The following is a 21,286-nucleotide window of genomic DNA, read 5'->3' on the forward strand; positions in this document are numbered from 1 at the left end:
TCTAAAAAATATATAGACTCCTGGGGATTATATATATATATATATATATACACTCACACACACACACACACATCTATGATGATGATGATGACCTAGTCACTAAGTTGTATCCGACTCTTGCAACCCCATGGACTGTAGCCTGTTGGGCTCCTATATATATATAAACTCTCAAAACTGAGCAATAAGGAAAAAACCCAATTTTTAAAAAATAGGCAAAAGATTTTAACATATTTCACCAAAGAAGATACATTTATGTGTATGTATACATATATACATATTCTGGATACAAGCCCTATATTTTCTAGTCTGTGACTGGTCTCTTTATTCTCTTAAAAGTGCTCTTAATAGCGCTTGCTCGCTCAGTCATGTCGGACTCTTTTGCAACCCTGTGGAGTGGAGCCTGTCTGGTTTCTCTGTCCATGGAATTTTCTAGGCGAGAGTACTGGAGTGGGTTGCTATTTCCTACTCCAGGGGATGTTCCTGACCCAAGGATCAAAAGAACCTGCATCTCCTTCGTCTCCTGCATGGGCAGGTGTATTCTTTACTGTTTAATGAAGTGAAGTGAAAGTCGCTCATTTGTGTCCGACTCTTTGCAACCCCATGGACTGTATAGTCCATGAAATTCTCCAGGCCAGAATACTGGAGTGGGTAGCCTTTCCCTTCTCCAAGGGGTCTTCCCAACCCAGGGATCGAACTCAGGTTTCCCACATTGCAGGCGGATTCTTTACCAGCTGAGCCACAAGAGAATCTCAAGAATACGGGAGTGGGCAGCCTATCCTTTCTCCAGTGTATCGTCCCAACCCAGGATTAAATCGTCTTAATAGAGCAAAAGTCTAATTCACCATTTTTTTTTTCTTTTATGGATCATGGTATTTATCTAAGAACTCTTTCCTAAACCAAGGTCATATTTTCTTCTTTGTTTTCACCTAAACATTATGTAATTTTGTCATTTACCCTTAGTTTTATTTTTTTACATTTTACCCCAGTATACATTTATATTTTGAGCATTTTTTTTTTGTATATGGTGCAAGGTACAGGTTGAGGATTTTTTTTTAATATGGATGTTAATTATTCCACATGTCATTTGTTGACTGGACTTTCTCTGTTGAATTGCCTTTGCACCTCTGTAGAAAATTAGCTGAAAATATTTGAGTGGATCTTTTTCCAGAGTATCTTCAATTTTTTTAATCTCTGTGTTTTTCTTGTCACCAATACTTTTCTCTCTTGATACTACTGCATTGTATAATGTCTAAGAATTGAATAGTGTCCACAGTTTTCAAAATTTCTCCACTTATTCAAAATCATTGTGGATATTCCGTTCCTTTACTTTTCCATTTATATTTTAGAGTGAGCTTTTCTATAGTTAAAATTAACCCTGCATGGATTTTTAATTGCAATTATGTTAAATCTGTAGACTGATTTGAGAAACATTGATATCTGGACTATAGTGAATTGTCTAATCCATGAATTTCATACATCTCTCCATTTATTTACTTTTTTTGATGTTTCATTAACATTTTATGTTTAAGTATGTAGAATATTTTCTTAATTTATACCTTAGTATTTAGTTTTTTTAGCTACTATAAATAGAAGTTTTTAAAAAAATTGTTTTCCAAATTTTCTTGGGCTTCCCTGGTAGCTCAGCTGGTAAAGAATCTGCCTGCGATGAAGGAGACCTAGGTTCAATCCCTAGGTTGGGAAGATCCCCTGGAGGAAGGCATGGCAAGCCACTCCAGTATTCTTGCCTGGAGAACCCCATGGACAGAGGAGCCTGGTGGGCTACAGTCCACGGGGTCGCAAAGAGTCGGACACAACTGAGCAACTTCACTGGGCCTAGTTTTTATTTTAATCCGATTTTACAATTTATATCTCTTAACTGATGTTTTTAAGACCACTTATGTTTAAATCAAGTATTGATATATTTATGTCTCCAGGTTTATTATTAGCTTCCTTTTTTCCTTTCCTCTTTTTATTCCCTTCATGTTATATTTTCCTCCCTTTTTTTTTTTTTTTTTTAGTTATTTATTTATTTTTGGCTGCACTGAGTCGTCATTGCGGCATGCAGGCATTCTCTAATCGTGGCAAGCAGGGGCCATCCTTGTTGGGGTGCGTGGGCTTCTCATTGTGGCGGCTTCTCCTGTTGCAGAGCGCAGGCTCTACACACGGGGACTTAGGAGTCGTAGCACACGGACCCAGCAGTTGTGGCACATGGGATTGGTTGCTTTGCAGCACGTGGAATCGTCCCCAGACCAGGGATTGAGCCCGTGTACCCTGCATCCCAGGCAGATTCTTATCCACTGTGCCACCAGGGAAATCCCTCTCCCTTCTTTTAAGTCATTTGGTTGTTTTTTTGTAACTTCCACTTCTTTGCTGAGAACCTCTCCATTCATTCCAAGGGTGCTTGCCCACACTTTTGGGCCATGCTGCTGTGGGGTTTTTAATATTTATCTTTGTTGATTTTACCCTTAATGTGTAAATGTGATGTTCTGGGTCGAAAACAGATTTCTTAATGCTAAGTGCTGTCTTACTCTAGGTCTTATCCCTAGGTGACCCAACAAGAGCCAATGGGAAATTTCCCTACATAAACACACCATAGATGAGAGACAAGGAAAATAACTTTTCTCTGCTTATAAAGAGGCAGGAGGCAACTGTTTCACTCTTCCTAAAGAGGTCTCCTTGGTAACATAATGGCCTGAATCTAAACTCCAGCTCTTTGATATGTACATAACATCTCTCTAGGAGGCACATAACATCTCTCTAGGAGGCAGATAGCCCTGTGTGTCTCAACTTTTATAACCTAGAAATGTTTCCAACTTCTGAAACCGTCTTTTTTGACATGAAAATAGTGAGCCAGTCTCCTCAGCACCTTATGAGTTTAACCTAGGGACCTAGTCTGTGCTTGCACGCTAACTTGCTCCAGTCTTGTCTGACTCCTTGCGACCCTATGGACTGTTTCCCACGAGGCTCTTCTGTCTGTGGGATTCTCCTGTCAAAAAATATTGGAGAGAGTTGGCATTTCCTCCTCCAGGGGATCCTGACCCAGGGATAAACTGGCATCCCTTAAGTCTCCTGCATTGGCAGATAGGTTCTTTACCACTGGTGCCGCCTGGGAAGCCCCAGGAATCTTGTCTAGGCTGTAAGCATTTTGTAGCCCAGGGAAATTAGAAAATTTTATTATCCTGTCATATCAGAGCAATTAACTAACCAACAGCTATTGATCAAATTCTCAAGGTATTTGAAGAGTCTCAGAAGGCCAGGTTTTTTATAGGAGCAATGAGAAATCTAGAAAAGTTTTATTTCCCTGCACTGGAGGGTTCCCCAGCCTCCAGGATCTAATGCCTGATGATCTGAGGTGGAGCTGATATAATAATAATAGAAATAAAGTGCACAATAAATGCAATGTGCTTGAATCATCCTGAAACCATCCCCCCCCTCCCCCCCCCGCCCCTGTTCCATTGAAAATTTGTCTTCCATGACACCAGTCACTGGTGCCAAAATGGTTGGGGAACATTGCCCTACAGATATAATAGCTACATTAAATTTTTTATCTGGTGTTTCTAATACTTGGGTCATCTTGGGTTTGGCATTTGTTGAGCATCTTTTTTAAAAAGGTATTTCAGTTCAGTTCAGTTGCCCAGTCGTGTCTGAGTCTTTGCAACCCCACGGACTGCAGAATATGTCAGGCCACCCTGTCCATCATCAACTCCCGGAGTTTACTTAAACTCAGGTCTATTGAGTTGGTGATGCCATTCAACCATCTCATCCTCTGTTGGCCCCATCTCCTCCCACCTTCAGTCTTTCCCAGCATCAAGGTCTTTTCAAATAAGTCAGTTCTTTGCATCAGGTGGCCAAAGTAATGAAGTTTCAGCTTCAGCATCAGTCTTTCCAATGAATATTCAGGACCGATTTCCTTTAGGATGGACTGGTTGGATCTCCTTACAATCCAAGGGACTCTCAAGAGTCTTCTCCAACACCACAGTTCAAAAGCATCAATTCTTCGGTGCTCAGCTTTCTTTATAGTCCAGCTCTCACATCTATACATGACTACTGGAAAAACCGTAGCCTTGACTAGATGGACCTTTTTTTGCAAAGTAGTGTCTCTGCTTTTTAATATGCTGTCTAGGTTGGTCATAGCTTTTTTTCCAAGGAGCAAGTGTGTTTTAAGTTCATGGCTGCAGTCATCATGTGCAGTGATTTTGGAGCCCAGTAAAATAAACTCTGTCACTGTTTTCCCATCTATTTGCCATGAAGTGATGGGACCGGATGCCATGATCTTCGTTTTCTGAATGTTCAGCTTTAAGCCAACTTTTTCACTCTCCTCTTTCACTTTCATCAAGAGGCTCTTTTGTTCTTCTTCACTTTCTGCCATAAGGGTGGTGTCATCTGCATATCTGAGGCTATTGATATTTCTCCCGGCAATCTTGATTCCAGCTTGTGCTTCTTCCAGCCCAGCATTTCTCATGAGGTACTCTGCATAGAACTTAAACAAGCAGGGTGACAATATACAGCCTTGACGTACTCCTTTCCCAAGGTGTTTAGGTTTTCTGAATTCTTTTACATTATGATTATAATTTTACATTATGATATTCTGGATCCTTTTAAAGTCATCTGGATTTATATTCTTGTGATTGTTTCTTTTAGCAGATGGTCAGTCCAGTTAAGATCAGACCACATGTCCTTATGCACTTTCTGAGGATTGTGGTTCCAATCTCAGTTTTGTTTTCAAAGCCTGTACAGTGCTATTCTGGTCCATCTCACTGTGTCTTTCTCCCAGAGGCCAATCTGAAACTCAAGTGCTCAGAATTTTTCTGGTGCTGATTCTGGTGGGATTCATGCATGCACAATTTTGGGGGTAGACTCAGGACATCATACTCGGATTTAGAATATCCCTTTTTTAGCTCCTTTCTCTCTGTGGTCTTCTCCTTTTGGTTCTCAGGGCTCTCCCTTACTGTTCTCCTCAGTATAAAGTCAGGGCTTCAGCCTCCTGGCAGCCCTCCCAGTGTTCAGTCCTGCATAGTCTATCTGCACGGTGTCCCTGAGGGGAAGAAGGAACTCGTCTCTTTGCTAGCGCTTGCCTCCCATAGGACAAAGGGAATCAGTAGGGATCCGTTCTCAGGGACTGGATGTTCACTAGTGGGGAGGGCAAGCGGCCCGGAATCTTCCCAGGCTCTATTGATTTGGGATAGGGGGGTGGGCGGGGCTCCACGTCCAGGATCTGCTGCATAGTGATGGTGGAGAAGGGAAAGGACCCAGCTTTGTGGCTGCGTCCACCTGGTGAAAGGTGTGGAGAGTCAACAAGGCCACTACATCTCTATACGAAGGAAGAGGGGCACCGCTTCTTGGTTGGTGTCCATCGGGGTTGGAGTAGAGAGGATGAAACCAAATGATTCTGTTCCCCAGCTCCTTTGCTTCTTTTCCTGGACCTCTGGGTAGACACTGCAAGCATCACTAGGGCTTTTTCTGTCCATATTTTGGCCTGCTGTAGAACCCAAGGCAGAATATATAGGAGGCAAAACCAAGAAACCATAGCCACAACAAAACCCAGAAGCTTCTGAGCAAACAGAAAACAGGGGACTCAACCACTGGGGTGCCTCTCAAGTTCTGATGGAGTCTTCTTGTACAAATTATGGCCCAGAGTACTCCATTGCAAGTAGTGGAAGTGATAGGGTGGAATGTATCTACTCTGTTTTTTTTGGAGCCAAACCCATAATAGGTTTTGAATGAAATGAGGAACACTGCCATATAGGTAAAAGAAAATGCTTAAAATAGTATGATTGATAATGCAGTATGATCAGAGTATGCAGAAGCATAGCTTAGTCCTCCTCTACTTAAAAGATGGTCACTTTCTCTAAAGGTTATACTTCAGCTCAGACTTACTGACTTAACCCTATTTGTCATGAAGGCCTTCTTTTCACTTAGTGACAGTCAGTGTGATATTATTTGAGTAAAAGGAAAGAATTTTATAAAATATTTTGGAACATGTGACTTTTACCTGCTATTATAATATTGTCTTGTTTTAAACCAACTGTGAATTTTGTGATAACCTGAAATTGAAATTTACGCTTCATGTATTTTGGCGTGTTGACAAAAGGTGGTTCCAGGTGCATGAACTTTTAATTTCTTACTCATAGATTACCTCCAGTATTCACCTGCATTTCTGCCAGACTCAGCTGATCAAAATACAGAGTTTACATATGCCTAACTCTTATCAGTCAAAATTCTTGGTTCTCTCTTTTATCTTTAGAAGGAAAATGCCAACTTATTCAAATATAGATTGTACTTTAATATGTTTCTGCTGACATGCTTCTCACTGTATGTAACAGCAGAGTGAGGCAAGCAGAAGATAGGCAGTTAAAAATGGCAAAATTGAAAAATAAAAGGACAGGATGCATGGTAGCTAAGAAGAATTTTGCCAGTGGGTCTTAAGAGTTCTTATAGCACACAGCAAGACACCTCTCAGGGTTAAGCCTTCTTGAAGTGAATGTCTCCCTTCATATGAATGAAATGATTCTCTTTACTGCATATTTATGTCTAATAAGGAAATTATTAATAATATCTTAACTCATATCAAGTTTGTCTTCTCCATATTAGAATCTGTTAGAGGGTTGTGAGCCAATATTTTTACTGGCTTTTTCCTAGCACCTAGAAAAATTGCTTAACAAATTGATAATACGTGTATGAGATGTTTATATTGATGACATTACCAGCTTTTACTACAGTGCCCCAAATTTTATCCTTAAATGCTTTTTCAGGATTCTCAGCAATGAATACTGGATTCTACTCTGATTTTTTGAGATAGGACTTGAGTGTCTTAATCCGCTGGGAGTATTATTTGTGGAAATAAAAATACTGTTGTTTTTATATACAGTGAAAATATCTGAAAGTGAAAGTGAAAAGTGAAGTTGCTCAGTCGTGTCCGACTCTTTGCGACCCCATGGACTATAGCCCACCAGGCTCCTCAGTCCATGGAATTTTCCAGGCAAGAGTACTGGAGTGGGTTGCCGTTTCCTTCTCCAGGGGATCTTCCCAACCCAGGGATCAAACCCCGGTCTCCCACGCTGCAGGCAGACACTTTACCATCTGAGCCACCAAATATCTGAGCTTTATTAATTTCCCATGGTAACATTTGACAGTTTATTACCTTATATAAGACTAAATCAAAGAGAAATTCTACTAAAATGACTACATCAGAAATATATCAGGGAACTATTGGCATGTGTTTTTCTCTTCTCCACATTCTTGTGTAGTCTCTAAGTCGTGTCCTACTCTCCTGTGATTCCGTGCACTGTAAGCCTGCCAGGCTCCTTGATCCATGGGATTTCCTAGATAGGAATGCTGGAGTGGGTGCCATTTCCTCCAGGGGATCGTCCTGACATAGGGACCTGCATCTCCTGTATTACAGGTGAATTCTTTACCACTGAACCACCAGGGAAACCCCACCATAAGAAAACAGAATTTTAGGATGGCTTTTAGAAATTTAAGAGGACATTATTCTTGCAGATCTCAACACATGCCTTCTGTAAATATTAGGTAATCACCAAATCGGTTTTGAACAGTCTTGAAAGCCTAGCATCTAGCTGGACACTACGGACTTTTGGTGGAAGTTCAAGGTATTCTTAAAAAAGTTGTGTCCTAAATCTCCTAGTTCAGGGCTTGTGAGCCCAGATTACTAGGAGTCAGTGTGGTCCTTCTGCTTACCTCTCTTTTACTTTTGAGAACAGATCTTTTCATGCAAAGACATCTGCAGGGAGCAAATTGGGCTCCCTGATTTCATTATTTTGCTTGTAACTTGTTTTAGTTTGTTAAAGAATCCTAGGAGTATCCTTGGGAACTTGGAAATCTGGCATTAAAATACTGTTTTTAAAGCCTAGGACTTCCCTAGTGGCTCAGACAGTAAAGAATCTGCCTGCCATTCAGGAGACCCAGGTTTGATCCTTGGGTCCAGAGGATCCCCTGGAGAAGGGAATAGCTACCAACTCCAGTATTCTTGCCTGGAGAATCCCATGGGCAGAGGAGCCTGGTGGGCTATAGTCCATGGAATCACAGAGTTGGACACAACCCAGCGACTAACACTCATTTTCAAAGCCTAGGGGAGCATTCATATAAAATTTGCCCTTTGTTGTGACCAAACTGTCACTGTTTGTTTTTCCAAGTTAGCTATTTTGTTTGCTATTTTAGGAATGATTTCTTCAAGATTAGATAAATTTCTATAAAGGATGCATTCAACAAGATGCCATGCAATTTCATTTCTACCCAATATTAAACGAATATTGATTTAAATAGTTGTGAAATTGCTGAGTATTTTTCTAGGCACTCATACGAATATTGATGAAGATGTCGAAGCTGATGGTTTTCTAGATCACTCTAGTATCAGCACAAAGAAAACAATATTCCTCCTCTTTCTACTGCAGAGACAATCTTCCACTGCGGGGTGGCTCCTTGCATCTTACCAGGGTGCTTGATTTAAACTAATTGTTCTAAAATTAAAATATTTAAAGCATAATTGAGAAACCTGTGTAATTTAGCCAACTAAAACCCTAAAATTCATTAAAATTTACGCAAAAATGGCAGTAGCCCAGAAACAAAGACAGTTTGTTACCATAGCGTTTATGTGCTCGCTTTGGGCGAAACAATCACCTTTTAAGTTGTATCACATTTTGGGTACTTGAGTGTCAGTTCACTACAGATGCTTCATGGATTTTATATGGAGGGAATATATGAATGTGGCTTTTGATTTCTCCCCATGTAGGACATTTGGTTGGCTTCTGTCTCTTAAATGTTGCCAAGACATATTTTGATGCTTTTCTTTTTAACAAGTCAGTTGTTGAAATCATTATTTGGCATGCAAATGCTGTTTGTGGAGCCAACATAGAAAGCTGCCTCCTGCCTGTATGGCATCTTTTTAGCACTGATAGATTAATATAATGTTTTATCCACTATAATGAACTTTATTTACAGATGATGTGGAATTCTGGAAAACAACATGTTTTTCACAGATTTTTAAGAATTTGTCTTCAGTCTGCAAAAAATGGGACGCTTTGATACTACAATTGTGTTATATATTACTTCTGATTTTAAAATACTCTCTGCCCTTATAGAAAAACCAGTTAGCATTTTCCCATCCTATTCTAAAAACACTGAAACTGAGGATGGAAATTAAAATAACCAGGTGAAATAATAGCACATTAGAAGTTTTTGTTGTTCAATTCAGTTAAAATCACAGTCATACTGGTTAGGTGACAAAATATCTGGATGTATGATTTTTTAAAGAGTGATTTAAACTAAAACTTAAAAAACTCAGGTATAGAAGCACCAGTGAACACTTCAGTAAATGAGTTTCTGACAATTAAAACTCTGGCTAGCTAGGTTAAATTATTTTTCTCTATCCATGAAGGGAGTGTTAAATTGGAAAAAGTATTGAATCTAGCAAGTCTGTGTCCTCCCTGTTATCGAGAGGGTATTGTCTTCCATGACTGGCGACTGTCAATACCAACTGCCCGAACAAAACTCTCTCAGTAAAATGTGACTCTGCTCTTAACATATGGATATGGACTGAAAAGTAAATAAGACCTTACCAAATGGGAAAGCTGTAGGAAGCCTTTTGAGAGTTCATGCTCAAGCAGTGAGAGAAGGTGGTATTTTATCATCTGCATAGTGTGTTTTGGGGAAGTTTTTGAGTCTGTACCAACTGAAGGAGAGGGTGTGGACACAGTTACCTCAGCAATGAAATTAAGAAAACAATAGTATAAAAATCATTTACTTAACTCATACTATCCAGAGCACTGTAGGAGTCAAAAACTATATGGACGGCAAGCCTCACACCTGAGCATCTCATGCCTGATGCTGATGATAGGACATGGGAAATGCTGATTTGCATGCTTAAGTAGGGGCAGTGTGTGGCAGTCCACTGGGTTTGTACCGAACATTCTAGTAGTTCATCGAGGCTTCTAGGAGTTTGGAGAAGAGAAAGCTCATTTTCGGCTTGGACCAATTTTTAACTTTTCTTCTGTGGAAAGTTAGGGATTTTTAGTGGCATGTCAAATTTTGTTGGTTCTTCTCGTCCCTCTCTGAATGTAACTTTTTCGTTGAGTTTTTCAGCTTTTCCTTCTTCATACAGTCATTAGATATCAAAATTCTTTAAGGCTTTTGCCCTTTTTTTCTCCCTGCTTTGTCCCCAAATAATGTCATCCATGTCCATAGCTTTCATGATCATTAATGTCATTCAAATACACATTTTAAGGTAAAGACTCTCTTCAGATCCAACTGCCTCAACTTGGATATCTTTAAAAGTACTTCAAGTGGAATATTTCCAAGACTTAATTTCCTCCCAAGTTTGGCCCTCCGCTAGCATTTTCTGGCTTAGAAAATGACACCAGCTATTCAGGCCAAAACCACAGAATCGTTTTTAACCCCTTTGACTTCTTGCTTCATATCCCATTTATCATCAAATTTTGTCCATTTTACCTCTAAAAAAACTCTGGATCTTTTTATACCCCCTCCTATGACCTCAGTCTACTCTTATAGCCTCTTGAGGGTTTTCCCTGGGTAAACTATCGCACCCACATTCAACAGCCCTTTGTTTATTCTTCACAATGAAACCAAAGTAAGTCTGTGTTTCTTAGAATCCACGCTGAAGGGAAAGAACCCAATCGGTAAAGGCTACATATTGTACAGTTCCAGATATATTAATGTTCTGGATAAGAACTTTGGAGATAGTAAAAAAGATCGGTGGTTGTCAGGAGTTATTGAGAAGTGAGGGATGAAGAGGAGGAACACAGGGGCGGTTTTAGGGCAGTGAATGTACTCAGTAGAAGACTGTAATCATGGCTATGTGGCATAAAGCCCATCAAGTGTACACCAAGTCTGATGTCAGCTCTGGAGTAGGGTGATAGTGGTTTCATGGTGGCCCCCCGACTGTAATGAGTGCACTGCTCTGGTGAGGGATTTTGATGATGTGGAGGCTGTGTGTAAATGGGACAGGAGATACATGGGAACTCAGGACTTTCTGCTCAGTTTTGCTATGAATCTAATACTATTCTGAAAAAAAAAAAAAAGAAAAACAAAGTCTTAAAAAACCCATTCTGATCTTGCACAGCCTCCTTACCTCCTGAAAGTGCTTTACCACCTTCCAGTGCTACTAAAGGGAAACCCCAGCGGCTGAGGAAAGAATCTGCCTGCAGTGCAGGAGACTCGGGAGACAGGGGTTTGATCCCTAGGTCCAGAAGATCCCCTGGAAGAGGGCATGGCAACCCACAAAGTATTCTTGCCTGGGCAATCCCAAGGACAGGGGAGCCTGGAGGGCTACCATCCCAGGAGTTGCAAAGAGTCAGAGGTGAATGAACATAGACAATGCTACTAAAATAAGAAAATCCTTCACAGGCACAGCCCTTTTTCTGCCTCTGTACCTTCATTTCCTCTTGCACCATTCTCACTTATGCGCTAGGCTTTCCAGAGATCAAATTGTCAATATCCGTTGGATCATCGAAAAAGCAAGAGAATTCCAGAAAAACATCTACTTCTGCTTTATTGACTATGCCAAAGCCTTTGACTGTGTGGATCACAACAAACTGGAAAATTCTTAAAAAGATGGGAATACCAGATTACCTAACCTGCCTCTTGAGAAATCTGTATGAAAGTCAGGAAGCAACAGTTAGAACTGGACATGGAACAACATACTGGTTCCAAAAAGGGAAAGGAGTATGTTAAGGCTGTATATCGTCACCCGCTTATCTAACTTATATGCAGAGTACATCATGAGAAACGCTGTGCTGGATGAAGCACAAGCTGGAATCAAGATTGCTGGGAAAAATAACCTCAGATATGCAGATGACACCACCTTTATGGCAGAAATGAAGAAGAACTAAAAACCTGTTGATGAAAGTGAAAGAGGAGAGTGAAAAAGTTGGCTTAAAGCTCAACATACAGAAAACTAAGATCATGGCATCAGGTCCCATTCACTTTATGGCAAATAGGGAAAAAATGGAAACAGTGACAGACTTTATTTTGGGGGCTCCAAAATCACTGCACATGGTGACTGCAGCCAAGAACTTGAAAGATGTTTGCTCCTTGGAAGGAAAGCTATGGCCAACCTAGACAGCATATTAAAAAGCAGAGACATTACTTTGCCAGCAAAGGTCTAGTCAAAGCCTTGGTTTTTCCGGTAGTCATGTATGGATGTGAGAGTTGGACTCTATAGAAAGCTGAGTGTCAAAGAACTGATGCTTTTGAACTGTGGTGTTGGAGAAGACCCTTGAGAGTCCTTGGACTGCAAGGAGATCCAACCAGTCCATCCTAAAGGAAATCAGTCCTGAATATTCATTGGAAGGACTGATGCTGAAGCTGAAACTCCATTACTTTGGCTACTTGATGCAAAGAACTGACTCATTTGAAAAGACCCTGATGCTGGGAAAGATTGAGGGCAGGAGGAGAAGGGGACAGCAGAGGATGAGATGGTTGAATGGCATCACCGACTCAGTGGACATTAGTCTGAGTAAATTCTGGGAGTTGGTGATGGACAGGGAGGTCTGGTGTGCTGCAGTCCATGGGGTTGCAAAGAATCGGACACGACTGAGCGGCTGAACTGAACTGAACTTCCAGCCACACTGGTCTCCTTTTTATTTGAACGGTACATGCCCAGCCCTTCCCTTGGGCTTTGGCTCCGTCTTCCTCTTGGTCTAATCACTTCTCTGCCTGCTCAGTTGCTTGGTCTTGTCCAGCTCTCTGTGATTCCATGGGCTGTAGCCCCCAGGCTCCTCTGTCCATGGCATCTGCACAAGAATACTGGAGTGGGTTGCCATTCCCTTCGCCAGGGGACCTTCCTGACCCAGGGATTAAGCCCAGTTCTCCTCCTTCTTCTGCATTGGCATGGGGGTTTCTTTACCACTAGCCCCACCTGGGAAGCCTTCCTTTCTAAACTGCAAGTACATTAAGACAGTACCCAGCCTATTTTTGTTCACCACCGAGCCTACTGCATAGGAGGTTGGAGGTTAGGAGGTATTCGTAAATGTTTGCTGAAGGAAAAAAATGGGGACTGCCACACTAGCCCTTGGTTACACCTTTGCTTACTGTTTTCTCCAGGCATTAAGGGATTTGGGGTCACTGAAATGTATATCACACAAATATCTCATCTAGGAGAGAAGCCCTATAAATGTAGTGAGTGTGGGAAAACCTTCCTTGAAAGCTCAGCCTTCGATGGGCATCAGCTACTTCCCACAGGGGAGAAGTCGTAAGAAATGTATATTAATCTCATGGAAAAGAATTTTTTGAACATTCATTTTTAAAAGTCCCATCACAGCAGAATTTTTTTTTTTTTTTTAATCCTAACCTTCTGTATTTCATGGGATTATTCTTTGGGTTCTCATGATTCCAGATGGAAATTGCTTTGCTCTTTAAGGCACAGAGCTTGTGCTGTGCTGTTTTGTCTTTCAGTTGAGCCTGATTCTTTGCAACCCTCTGGACTATAGCCCGCCAGGCTCCTCCGTCCATGGGGATTCTTCAGGCAAGAATACTGGAGTGGGTTGCCATGCCCTCCTCCAGGGGATCTTTGCAACCCAGGGATCTAAGCCAGGTCTTCCTCATTGCAGGCAGATTCTTTACAGTCTGAGCCACCAAGGAAGCCCATTTTCTAGAGCTTAGGGGGAACAAGATGAAAATGGGTGCTCAACAATGGTGATTATCTGATGTCAGGGCTTTACTTTCTGTCCAACTTCTTTCTCCACTTCTTGGAAAATCCTCTCTGGATAGGCGGGCACTCAAGAAGAGAAATGAAATCACTGTTTATGCAGGATTTGGGGTTCTTCTGGTAGCCAGCAGTCAAATCACCATGAGGCCATCTGTTTTTCCAAGGCCCATTGCAGTTTGTTCCCAAGTGGTGTGCATTGCATAGTTTCCCTGACTTCATGAATAAACAACTGAGATAAATCATTCCCTTACTTTCCAGGTAAGCTAAGCAATTTGTCTTAATTACTGCCAGTCTTTAGTGAGTGACTACCTGGGGATCTTAACCATTCACCTCAATCATAAAGATATGAATAGTGAATTGATAATCATTTTCACAGAGGCAGCTCTGGGTTTTTAAGTTCTCTGTCTTGTACTTTTTTCCTAGTTGAAATTATATATACTGCATATATATGTGTATAGATATCTAAATGAATGCTTTTAAAATTACAGTCTATCCTTTCCCTTGGCATTGTGGCCGATTGTGCTGTTGTTGGGAAGGAAGATTCTTTGAAAGGTCATATCCCATTAGCCCTCTGCGTGTTGAAAAAAGGTAAGCTGTCTTTGTCCTCCTTGACTGTTTGGGCCCTGAATGATTAAGGTTAATTCAGAGCTTACCATCTGAACTTTCTCCCTAGATATAAACACAACAGAGGAACAAGTTTTAGAAGAAATTGTGAAACACGTTAGACAGAGCATTGGCCCCGTGGCTGCTTTTCGGAAAGCGGTGTTTGTCAAACAATTACCCAAAACCAGGTCTGGCAAAATTCCCCGCTCAGCTCTGTCTGCCCTTGTAAATGGCAAGCCATATAAGGTAAATTATCAAGGTTGTTTAGTGCTTGGTTCTGATATGTTTTCCCCCATTTCTTTGGTGTCAACAAAACTCTTGAAATAGTTCTCAATCATGAATTATATTCCTAAAAAATACATAATAGTACTTCTCTTTTTTTTAATGTTAAGGAGGAGATTGCATAGCCATTCTCTCTGTAGGAATGAGGGTTTTGGAGGAAACACATTAAGGTCATATTCTTTGATTATAAGAACCAGTACATGAAATATTTAGTTTTTTTAATTAAAATTTTTTAAATTTATTTTTAATTTTTTAAATAAAAATATTTAAAATATTTTTCTTATTTAATAAAATATTATGAATATGTCAGTTAATTTCAAACAGATTGTAGAAACTCAGTCTTATTAAATTAAGGATAAATTTTGCTTCATTGCAGTCAATAGTGACTGTTAGTGAGAAAGCAAACACTTGAGACTGGCTATAGATATTTTAACAGTTCTAATTTGATATATATGCTCATTATCTTACCTGCTTTGAGTGAAAATTATTTTAGGGTATTTAAGCTGATTCAAGCATATGCGTTCTTTTAATTTGTGTGCACATTATATATGCATATTATACATAATTTTAATCATAAAAATCTTGTAAAAAGTGATACAGCAATAAAGAGTGGTTGTATGGGCAAAGCAAAAAAAAAAAAAATCTTTCTATGGAGGCTTATTGAAAGACCGATAAAAAAACGTACCATTTAGGACTGACAACAGACATGACTGAGCGAGGAAGTGCAGTGCATCTAGGACTGATTGCTTTGCCAACTGAACCGTTTATTTTACTGTTAAAATGTTAATCGCTCAGTCATGCAGACTGTTTACCACCGCATGGACTGTAGCCCGCCAGGCTCCTCTGTCCATGGGATTCTCTAGGCAGAAATACTGGAGTGGGTTACCATTCTCTTCTTCAGGGGATCTTCCTGACCCAGGGATTGAACCCAGGTTTCCTGCTTTGCAGGCAGATTCTTTACTGTCTAAGCCACCAGGGAAGCCATTTTAAAATATTAAGTTCAAGTTTGCTATTTTTGAACCTTTCCATATGTATAAGATAGTAGGGAATACAAAACTGCATTGAACTGCTTGATTGTATAGAGAGTGGAAGGGGTTCATGAAAGCACCTTCATCGGACTCTAATCTTCTTTCAGGTATCTCCTACAATTGAAGATCCTGGAATTTTTGAACACATAGAAGTCATGCTGAAGCAGGCATCATGACTTTTTTTCTTGTTTTTTGAGTCACTTTTCTAACTGGAGTAAGTTTTTAGAATTACTTCCTAGAAATAAATATCAAAATAGAAATAATATGCAAACTGAAATGTAAATTGTAGGGCTTAGTCTAAAAAAATGTACTCGAAGACTAAGACGACCCGTGCCTTCTGTTTGATTAGCCCAATTAGTACTGTTACCAGTTGCCTGTATCATGCTCATTATTAGATAGATTTTCCAGAACTTCCATTTAAGAAAAATATATCTAATGTGTGATTTTTATAAATTGTAACCCCTACCCCCACCAAAAAAATGACACTAATATCAAGCCACTTCCTGAAATTAGGACTCTGCAGCTTTGATCCAAGACCTAAAACTCAAGTTAAAGTCAGAAAACAGTTATCATTTTCTTACAGAAGTTCTGAATATCTTTGAATATTCTTGAGATGCCCACAGACTTGGTTATTTTAAATGAAATGGGTGAAATGGGAAGTTTCAGATAATCATTGAGACATGATTTTCTAGGCAGGAGAATTTGTCTCCTCACACATCCTGACGGAACACTGGGTACAAAGGTCCAGCTCCCTCCAGTCAAGGGCGGTCACAGGCCAGGTAGAGAGCACAGAGTTAATCCAATCTTTGTCATGCAGATAAGGCCTCTTTGCAGCCCCTCTTACTGTTTCAGGTTCAGAGTTGACTATATACTTTGTAATGATCTCAACTTCTTTTGGAAAAAAGGAAATGATATAGAAATGGGTAAACTGTCAAGGAAATCTCTTAAGGAAGAAATGTAAATTTTTTTACATTTTATATATGCTAAAGACCAGGAGGAGTTTTAAGAGAAACCAAAATTCCAGATTTTATGGGAAATCTCTAATTTTAAAATAACTCACTGAAATCCAAAGCACATCTTTCTATTTAAACTTGTGTAAAATTACTGAGCATTAACAAATAACCAGAAATGGGTCTTTGTGCCAGTTAACCAGAGTATATACAGATAATTAGACATTTGGTTTACTTAGGGTTCTACATGGTATCAGTTATTAAAGAATACATTCAAACTGAAAAAAAAAAAATGCCATACCTATTGAGTCTTTGATGGTTCTCAAAGTATTCCTCAATCTTTCAGTCTATCAGTAACTTTATTTTAGGAGCAGTTGTCCTAACATAAAAGTCCGGTAACACATGAAGAAATATATATGAGAGATAACAGATGAACTTATTTACTTGTTTGTTCCATAAAAATTGCTAACATTGTATGAAGACATCCTGAAAATGTTAGGATTCTTTGGATCGTAGACTATAAAACAAATGGCTTCTCAAAGTAAATTGTTATTTGCTAAAATTGACTTTTTGATTGTTACACCTGAAAACAATTCATCTAATTGTTCCCTTTATTTTAGAAGCCTGAGTTAAACTGATTAGATATATATTCAATTTATAATTTGAAGCTGTTAAGTTCCTTAAACTGTCTCTTCTCTTTGGTACATTTTATCTATTATCACAACTGTAATCTTAACAAATAATACACTTTTTAATGTCTTAGCATTAAGATTTATTGCCGTGTTTTTCATATAAAATTCAGTTAATTTGAAATGGCACATTCTTTAGCAGTTCATTTGTGAGGTATAAGCTCAGGCAGATCCAAGAATTGTGTAAAGATCGTCTTTGATCCTCTTGCACATTTTTCCTGGAGAAGACACTTCAGCAAGCAGGCTTGAGTTATTTTCCTGCTGAGTGGGACTGGGAAACAGTGACAAGACGGGGCAAGTAATGTTTTCTTGTAGCTGGTTGAGGAAATTGATCTCCTTTGCAGGGTCAGAGAAAGTACTGTTATTCTCACAAGACTGAATGTGGGGCAAGAAAGATACAGTCAAGTTATCAGATTGCTTAAATTTTGAAGGAAAAGAAGGAATTTTCTATCCTCATACTGACTATAAGGTACTTTCATGTGATAGTATTTAAAATACTTTGAATTAAATGTGTCTTTAAAAATAACAGCAATAATGTTACTAAAAATGTAATTTGCTGAAATAAATTCTGTATGATCTTCTTTTGTCATTTCATAGAATTTTTTTACTGTAAAGTATTAGAAAAATTAAAATGTAAATGTTTTAAAATCTATAGAAAAGTGTTTGCCAATTAATGAAGCTCGTTTGCTTTTTAAAATGTACTAAGTATATATAAATGAGAACTGTTTTACATTTAAGAAGCAGTTTTATTTATAGGAAATTATACTTGTAAAAGTTCTGATTATTAAAAATATAAAAATTCATGATGATGGTGGTTAAAAGCAAGAAAACCAAGGTTCTAAGTTTAATCAGTTAATTGGGCTTTAGAATCTGACACAAATGACCTATACACTGAAGAATATTTTATGGGTTTTGAGGTAAGTAACTGGATCTCGATTCATGGGGTCACAAGTAGTCGGATATGACTGAGCGACTGAAATGAACTGAACTGAATGGATCTCTTATATCTCTGTATGTTAGAGTCTATTCTAAATGATTAATCTGTCTTGCTAGGTGATCTCTAAAGGGGAAAAACTTACACAATTAAGTCGTGCATAACAGTAGATACAAGTCTAGCTATTATGACACCATAATTTCTGTGTTAAACTTCATTTCTGTAAGTCAAGATCCCCATATTCAGATGAACTGAAAAAGCTCTTACCCGGTGTTTCCAATCAAGCAGCATTTTTAGAAAATTTAAAATCACTTTCATAAGCAAGCTTAGTGCACCCTCTTGTGGCAGCCTCACTTTTGTAGATAAATATTAGATTGAGAATCACTAAAAAGAATGATTTTCATTATAGTTTGAGTAAAATCTTTATATGTGACTAGAAAACAAAGCTTAAACAGAGAACTGGAAGTATTTTTTTTTTTTATTGATAATGGAGAGGTTTTCTGTTACCATTACCTTTTGACTGAGTCTGTTAAACAAAAATCGACATCCAAACAAATGTAATGTACGTGCAAATATAGCAAATTAAATACAAAAAAAAAAAAGAATTACTAATGACAGGTCTTGCTGTTAATAAGATCAAGCAGCAGAAAATCAGCAGTTAGATAAATGAGATTATTAAATAGATTTTACTTTGAAATCTCCCATATAAACAAAGAATAAACAACAGTTAACATCACCAAATAAAGCCACAGGGAAGAGATTACTCTTCTATACTTTTATACACTATATATGTTAATCATTCTGTCTTTCAGTTATTTCCTCTGATAAGACTGACTTCAGGGAAGTCCCAACAAGGCCTTCTGGGCTAAAAGCTTATAACATTAGACATGCGTCTGGCTAATGCCCTGTTACATTGACAGAAAGGAAGGGTTTCTGGGGATTTCTGTGTTTTTCCAGTGGAGATGACCTCAGACTCTGCAGTGGTTGATAGTCACTGGACAGTGCTGCTGCTGGCTGGCCGTGCAGGGTATTTGGATGAACGTGGGGTTCTTAGTAAAGAAGTTTTTTGTTCCTTGGTCCACAGGTAACAAGAGAAGATAATATTTTTTCTTTATAAATTTTTTTTTTTTTAATAATTGCTTTGACTCTTGTAAACAGTTTGGCTTTGTTTTGTATTGAAAAGGAGATCAAGCCATCACAGTGCTATTTCTAAAGATATAGGACATCCCTGATTGCCTTTAAAGGTCTATTTTTGGCTCCAGTTCCAGGTTAAATCATTCTTTTTTACATGATCAGAGGCAGGTTTTCAGCTTTAAGGATTGACAGACTTGAAGGAGAACCACGTGGAAGCATGAAGCACGCTTCCAGGAAACATACCGATTTGACTGTTACAATTCAAAAACTGTAAAAATGGTGGAATGGTAAAATACAAACAGTACTTGGAATTGTCAAATGTTTGCACTCAAGACTCCATGAACCATATATTTTATTTTTTAAAAAACCATATTTATATCCATTTACATAAGACTTACACATTTAAAAAGAAATACATACACAGTAATACATAAAGGCCTAGTATATTACAATAAAACATGGAAAAACAAGTGGCTCCATTTCATAAAAGCATCTGTTGTACAGAATTTATGATGTGGATGATGCCTATTATTCAAATGACTTAAGCATTTTCTTACAACTGTAGTAAACTAATCAAACTTAATATCTGACTCCCCCCAAAATCACATTTCAGTTAGTGAACCATTACTTGTGGTTATTTCCTTAGAATTCGGTCTTCACAAAGGTTTCCACGGCTTGTCTTCTTAGATGGTAGTGCACTTTAGGTAGAGTAGACTGAAAAGACGACATCTAAAATGTGTAATGGACAACGTTAGTTTACGGAAAGACCCCAGACTGGAAACTCTCCCTCTCCTATTCCTGGTGCACTTCCATGCATCTTGCCCACTTTTGTCCTAAGAGATAATGAGCAGGGGATTATCTTGGGGCTATGTAGTTAATATTTGCTCCTCTCTAATTTTGTGCAGGCAAGCTTCAAAAATAAGATTTGCTCAACTTCACGGAAAGTATGGCAGTAATACAAGCAAAGGTATTCAGAGAAAGTGTCAGCAGTCCTTTCTGAAAAATGTACGGCTTGCTCATTAATACACTGAGCTGACCTATTCCATGGAATAGATCTGTTTTCTAACTTCTATATGCTCTTTAAAAGATACCGTTGTGTAATAGTGACAAAAACATAGTGATAATCAGGAACATAAAGAATCTGGGTCAGTGATGTCTCATCACAGATCTTTCCAGTCATAATAAGGAAAAGATCACAATTACTGTCCCAACACAAGAAAAATATTAACATTGGATTGGCCAAAAATTCATTCAGGTTTTTCCATCCATAAGGTTTTACAGGGGCTTCTTATCCCTGGGTCACTACAGTTCCCCTGGAGTAGGGGAAAATGACAGCCTGCTCCAGTGTCCTTGCCTGGAAAATTCCATGGACAGAGGAGCCTGGAAGGTTACAGTCTATGGAACCACAAAGAGTTGGACGTGACTGAGTGCACGCAGACATACACATGTATACATAAGATCTTATGGAAAAAGCAGAATGAAGTTTTTGGCCAACCCAATATGTTCTGAATTACGTTAATGACAAAAATGCTAATAGTTCCTCAAAACAGAAATTGGTTGACCCAGAGTAATTTACTGGAAATAAATATGTTTATCCCATTTAATGGTAAAAGCTAGGAAATATGAACTAGAATGCCATGCACAAAATACAGACTGCAAATAGTTAAAAGAGTAGTTCTACCCATCAGTTAAGAGCTAAGAAGCAAGCAGTACTCAGTACATTAAATAATCATTTGTGAATTAGTGATGTATTCAGCTCCTGGTAAATTGTTATATTATGTGTAGAAACTATTAAAAGTGGTATTTTGGAAAACCTCTCATTTAGCCAAATTATTAATTGGATACTGTCATTAAATTTTTAATGTTAGGGTTTTACATTCTGAAATTAAATCTCTTTATCTGAAAGCTTTTGTTTTATCATCGGCAGCTTCAAATAGTGACCCAAATAAGGCAGCGTACCAGCTCCTATATTAGGCCCCAAAGAC

The 21,286-nt window shown here is 38.8% G+C and overlaps 2 protein-coding genes across 2 annotated transcripts in view; one reads left to right on the forward strand and one right to left on the reverse strand.

The window, feature by feature from the left end:
- ACSS3 (acyl-CoA synthetase short chain family member 3) overlaps nt 1-15,770 on the forward strand; it is a 163,686-nt gene extending 147,916 nt beyond the window's left edge. The window contains exons 14-16 of the mRNA XM_052640971.1: nt 14,170-14,269; nt 14,355-14,530; nt 15,702-15,770. Coding sequence (XP_052496931.1) covers nt 14,170-14,269; nt 14,355-14,530; nt 15,702-15,770 — 345 coding nt within the window. The remainder of the gene's footprint in view (nt 1-14,169; nt 14,270-14,354; nt 14,531-15,701) is intronic.
- A 4,231-nt stretch (nt 15,771-20,001) lies between these two features.
- PPFIA2 (PTPRF interacting protein alpha 2) overlaps nt 20,002-21,286 on the reverse strand; it is a 509,230-nt gene continuing 507,945 nt past the window's right edge. The window contains exon 31 of the mRNA XM_052641133.1: nt 20,002-20,030. Coding sequence (XP_052497093.1) covers nt 20,002-20,030 — 29 coding nt within the window. The remainder of the gene's footprint in view (nt 20,031-21,286) is intronic.

The sequence above is a fragment of the Budorcas taxicolor genome, chromosome 5, assembly GCF_023091745.1.
Source record: "Budorcas taxicolor isolate Tak-1 chromosome 5, Takin1.1, whole genome shotgun sequence".
NCBI lineage: Eukaryota > Metazoa > Chordata > Mammalia > Artiodactyla > Bovidae > Budorcas > Budorcas taxicolor.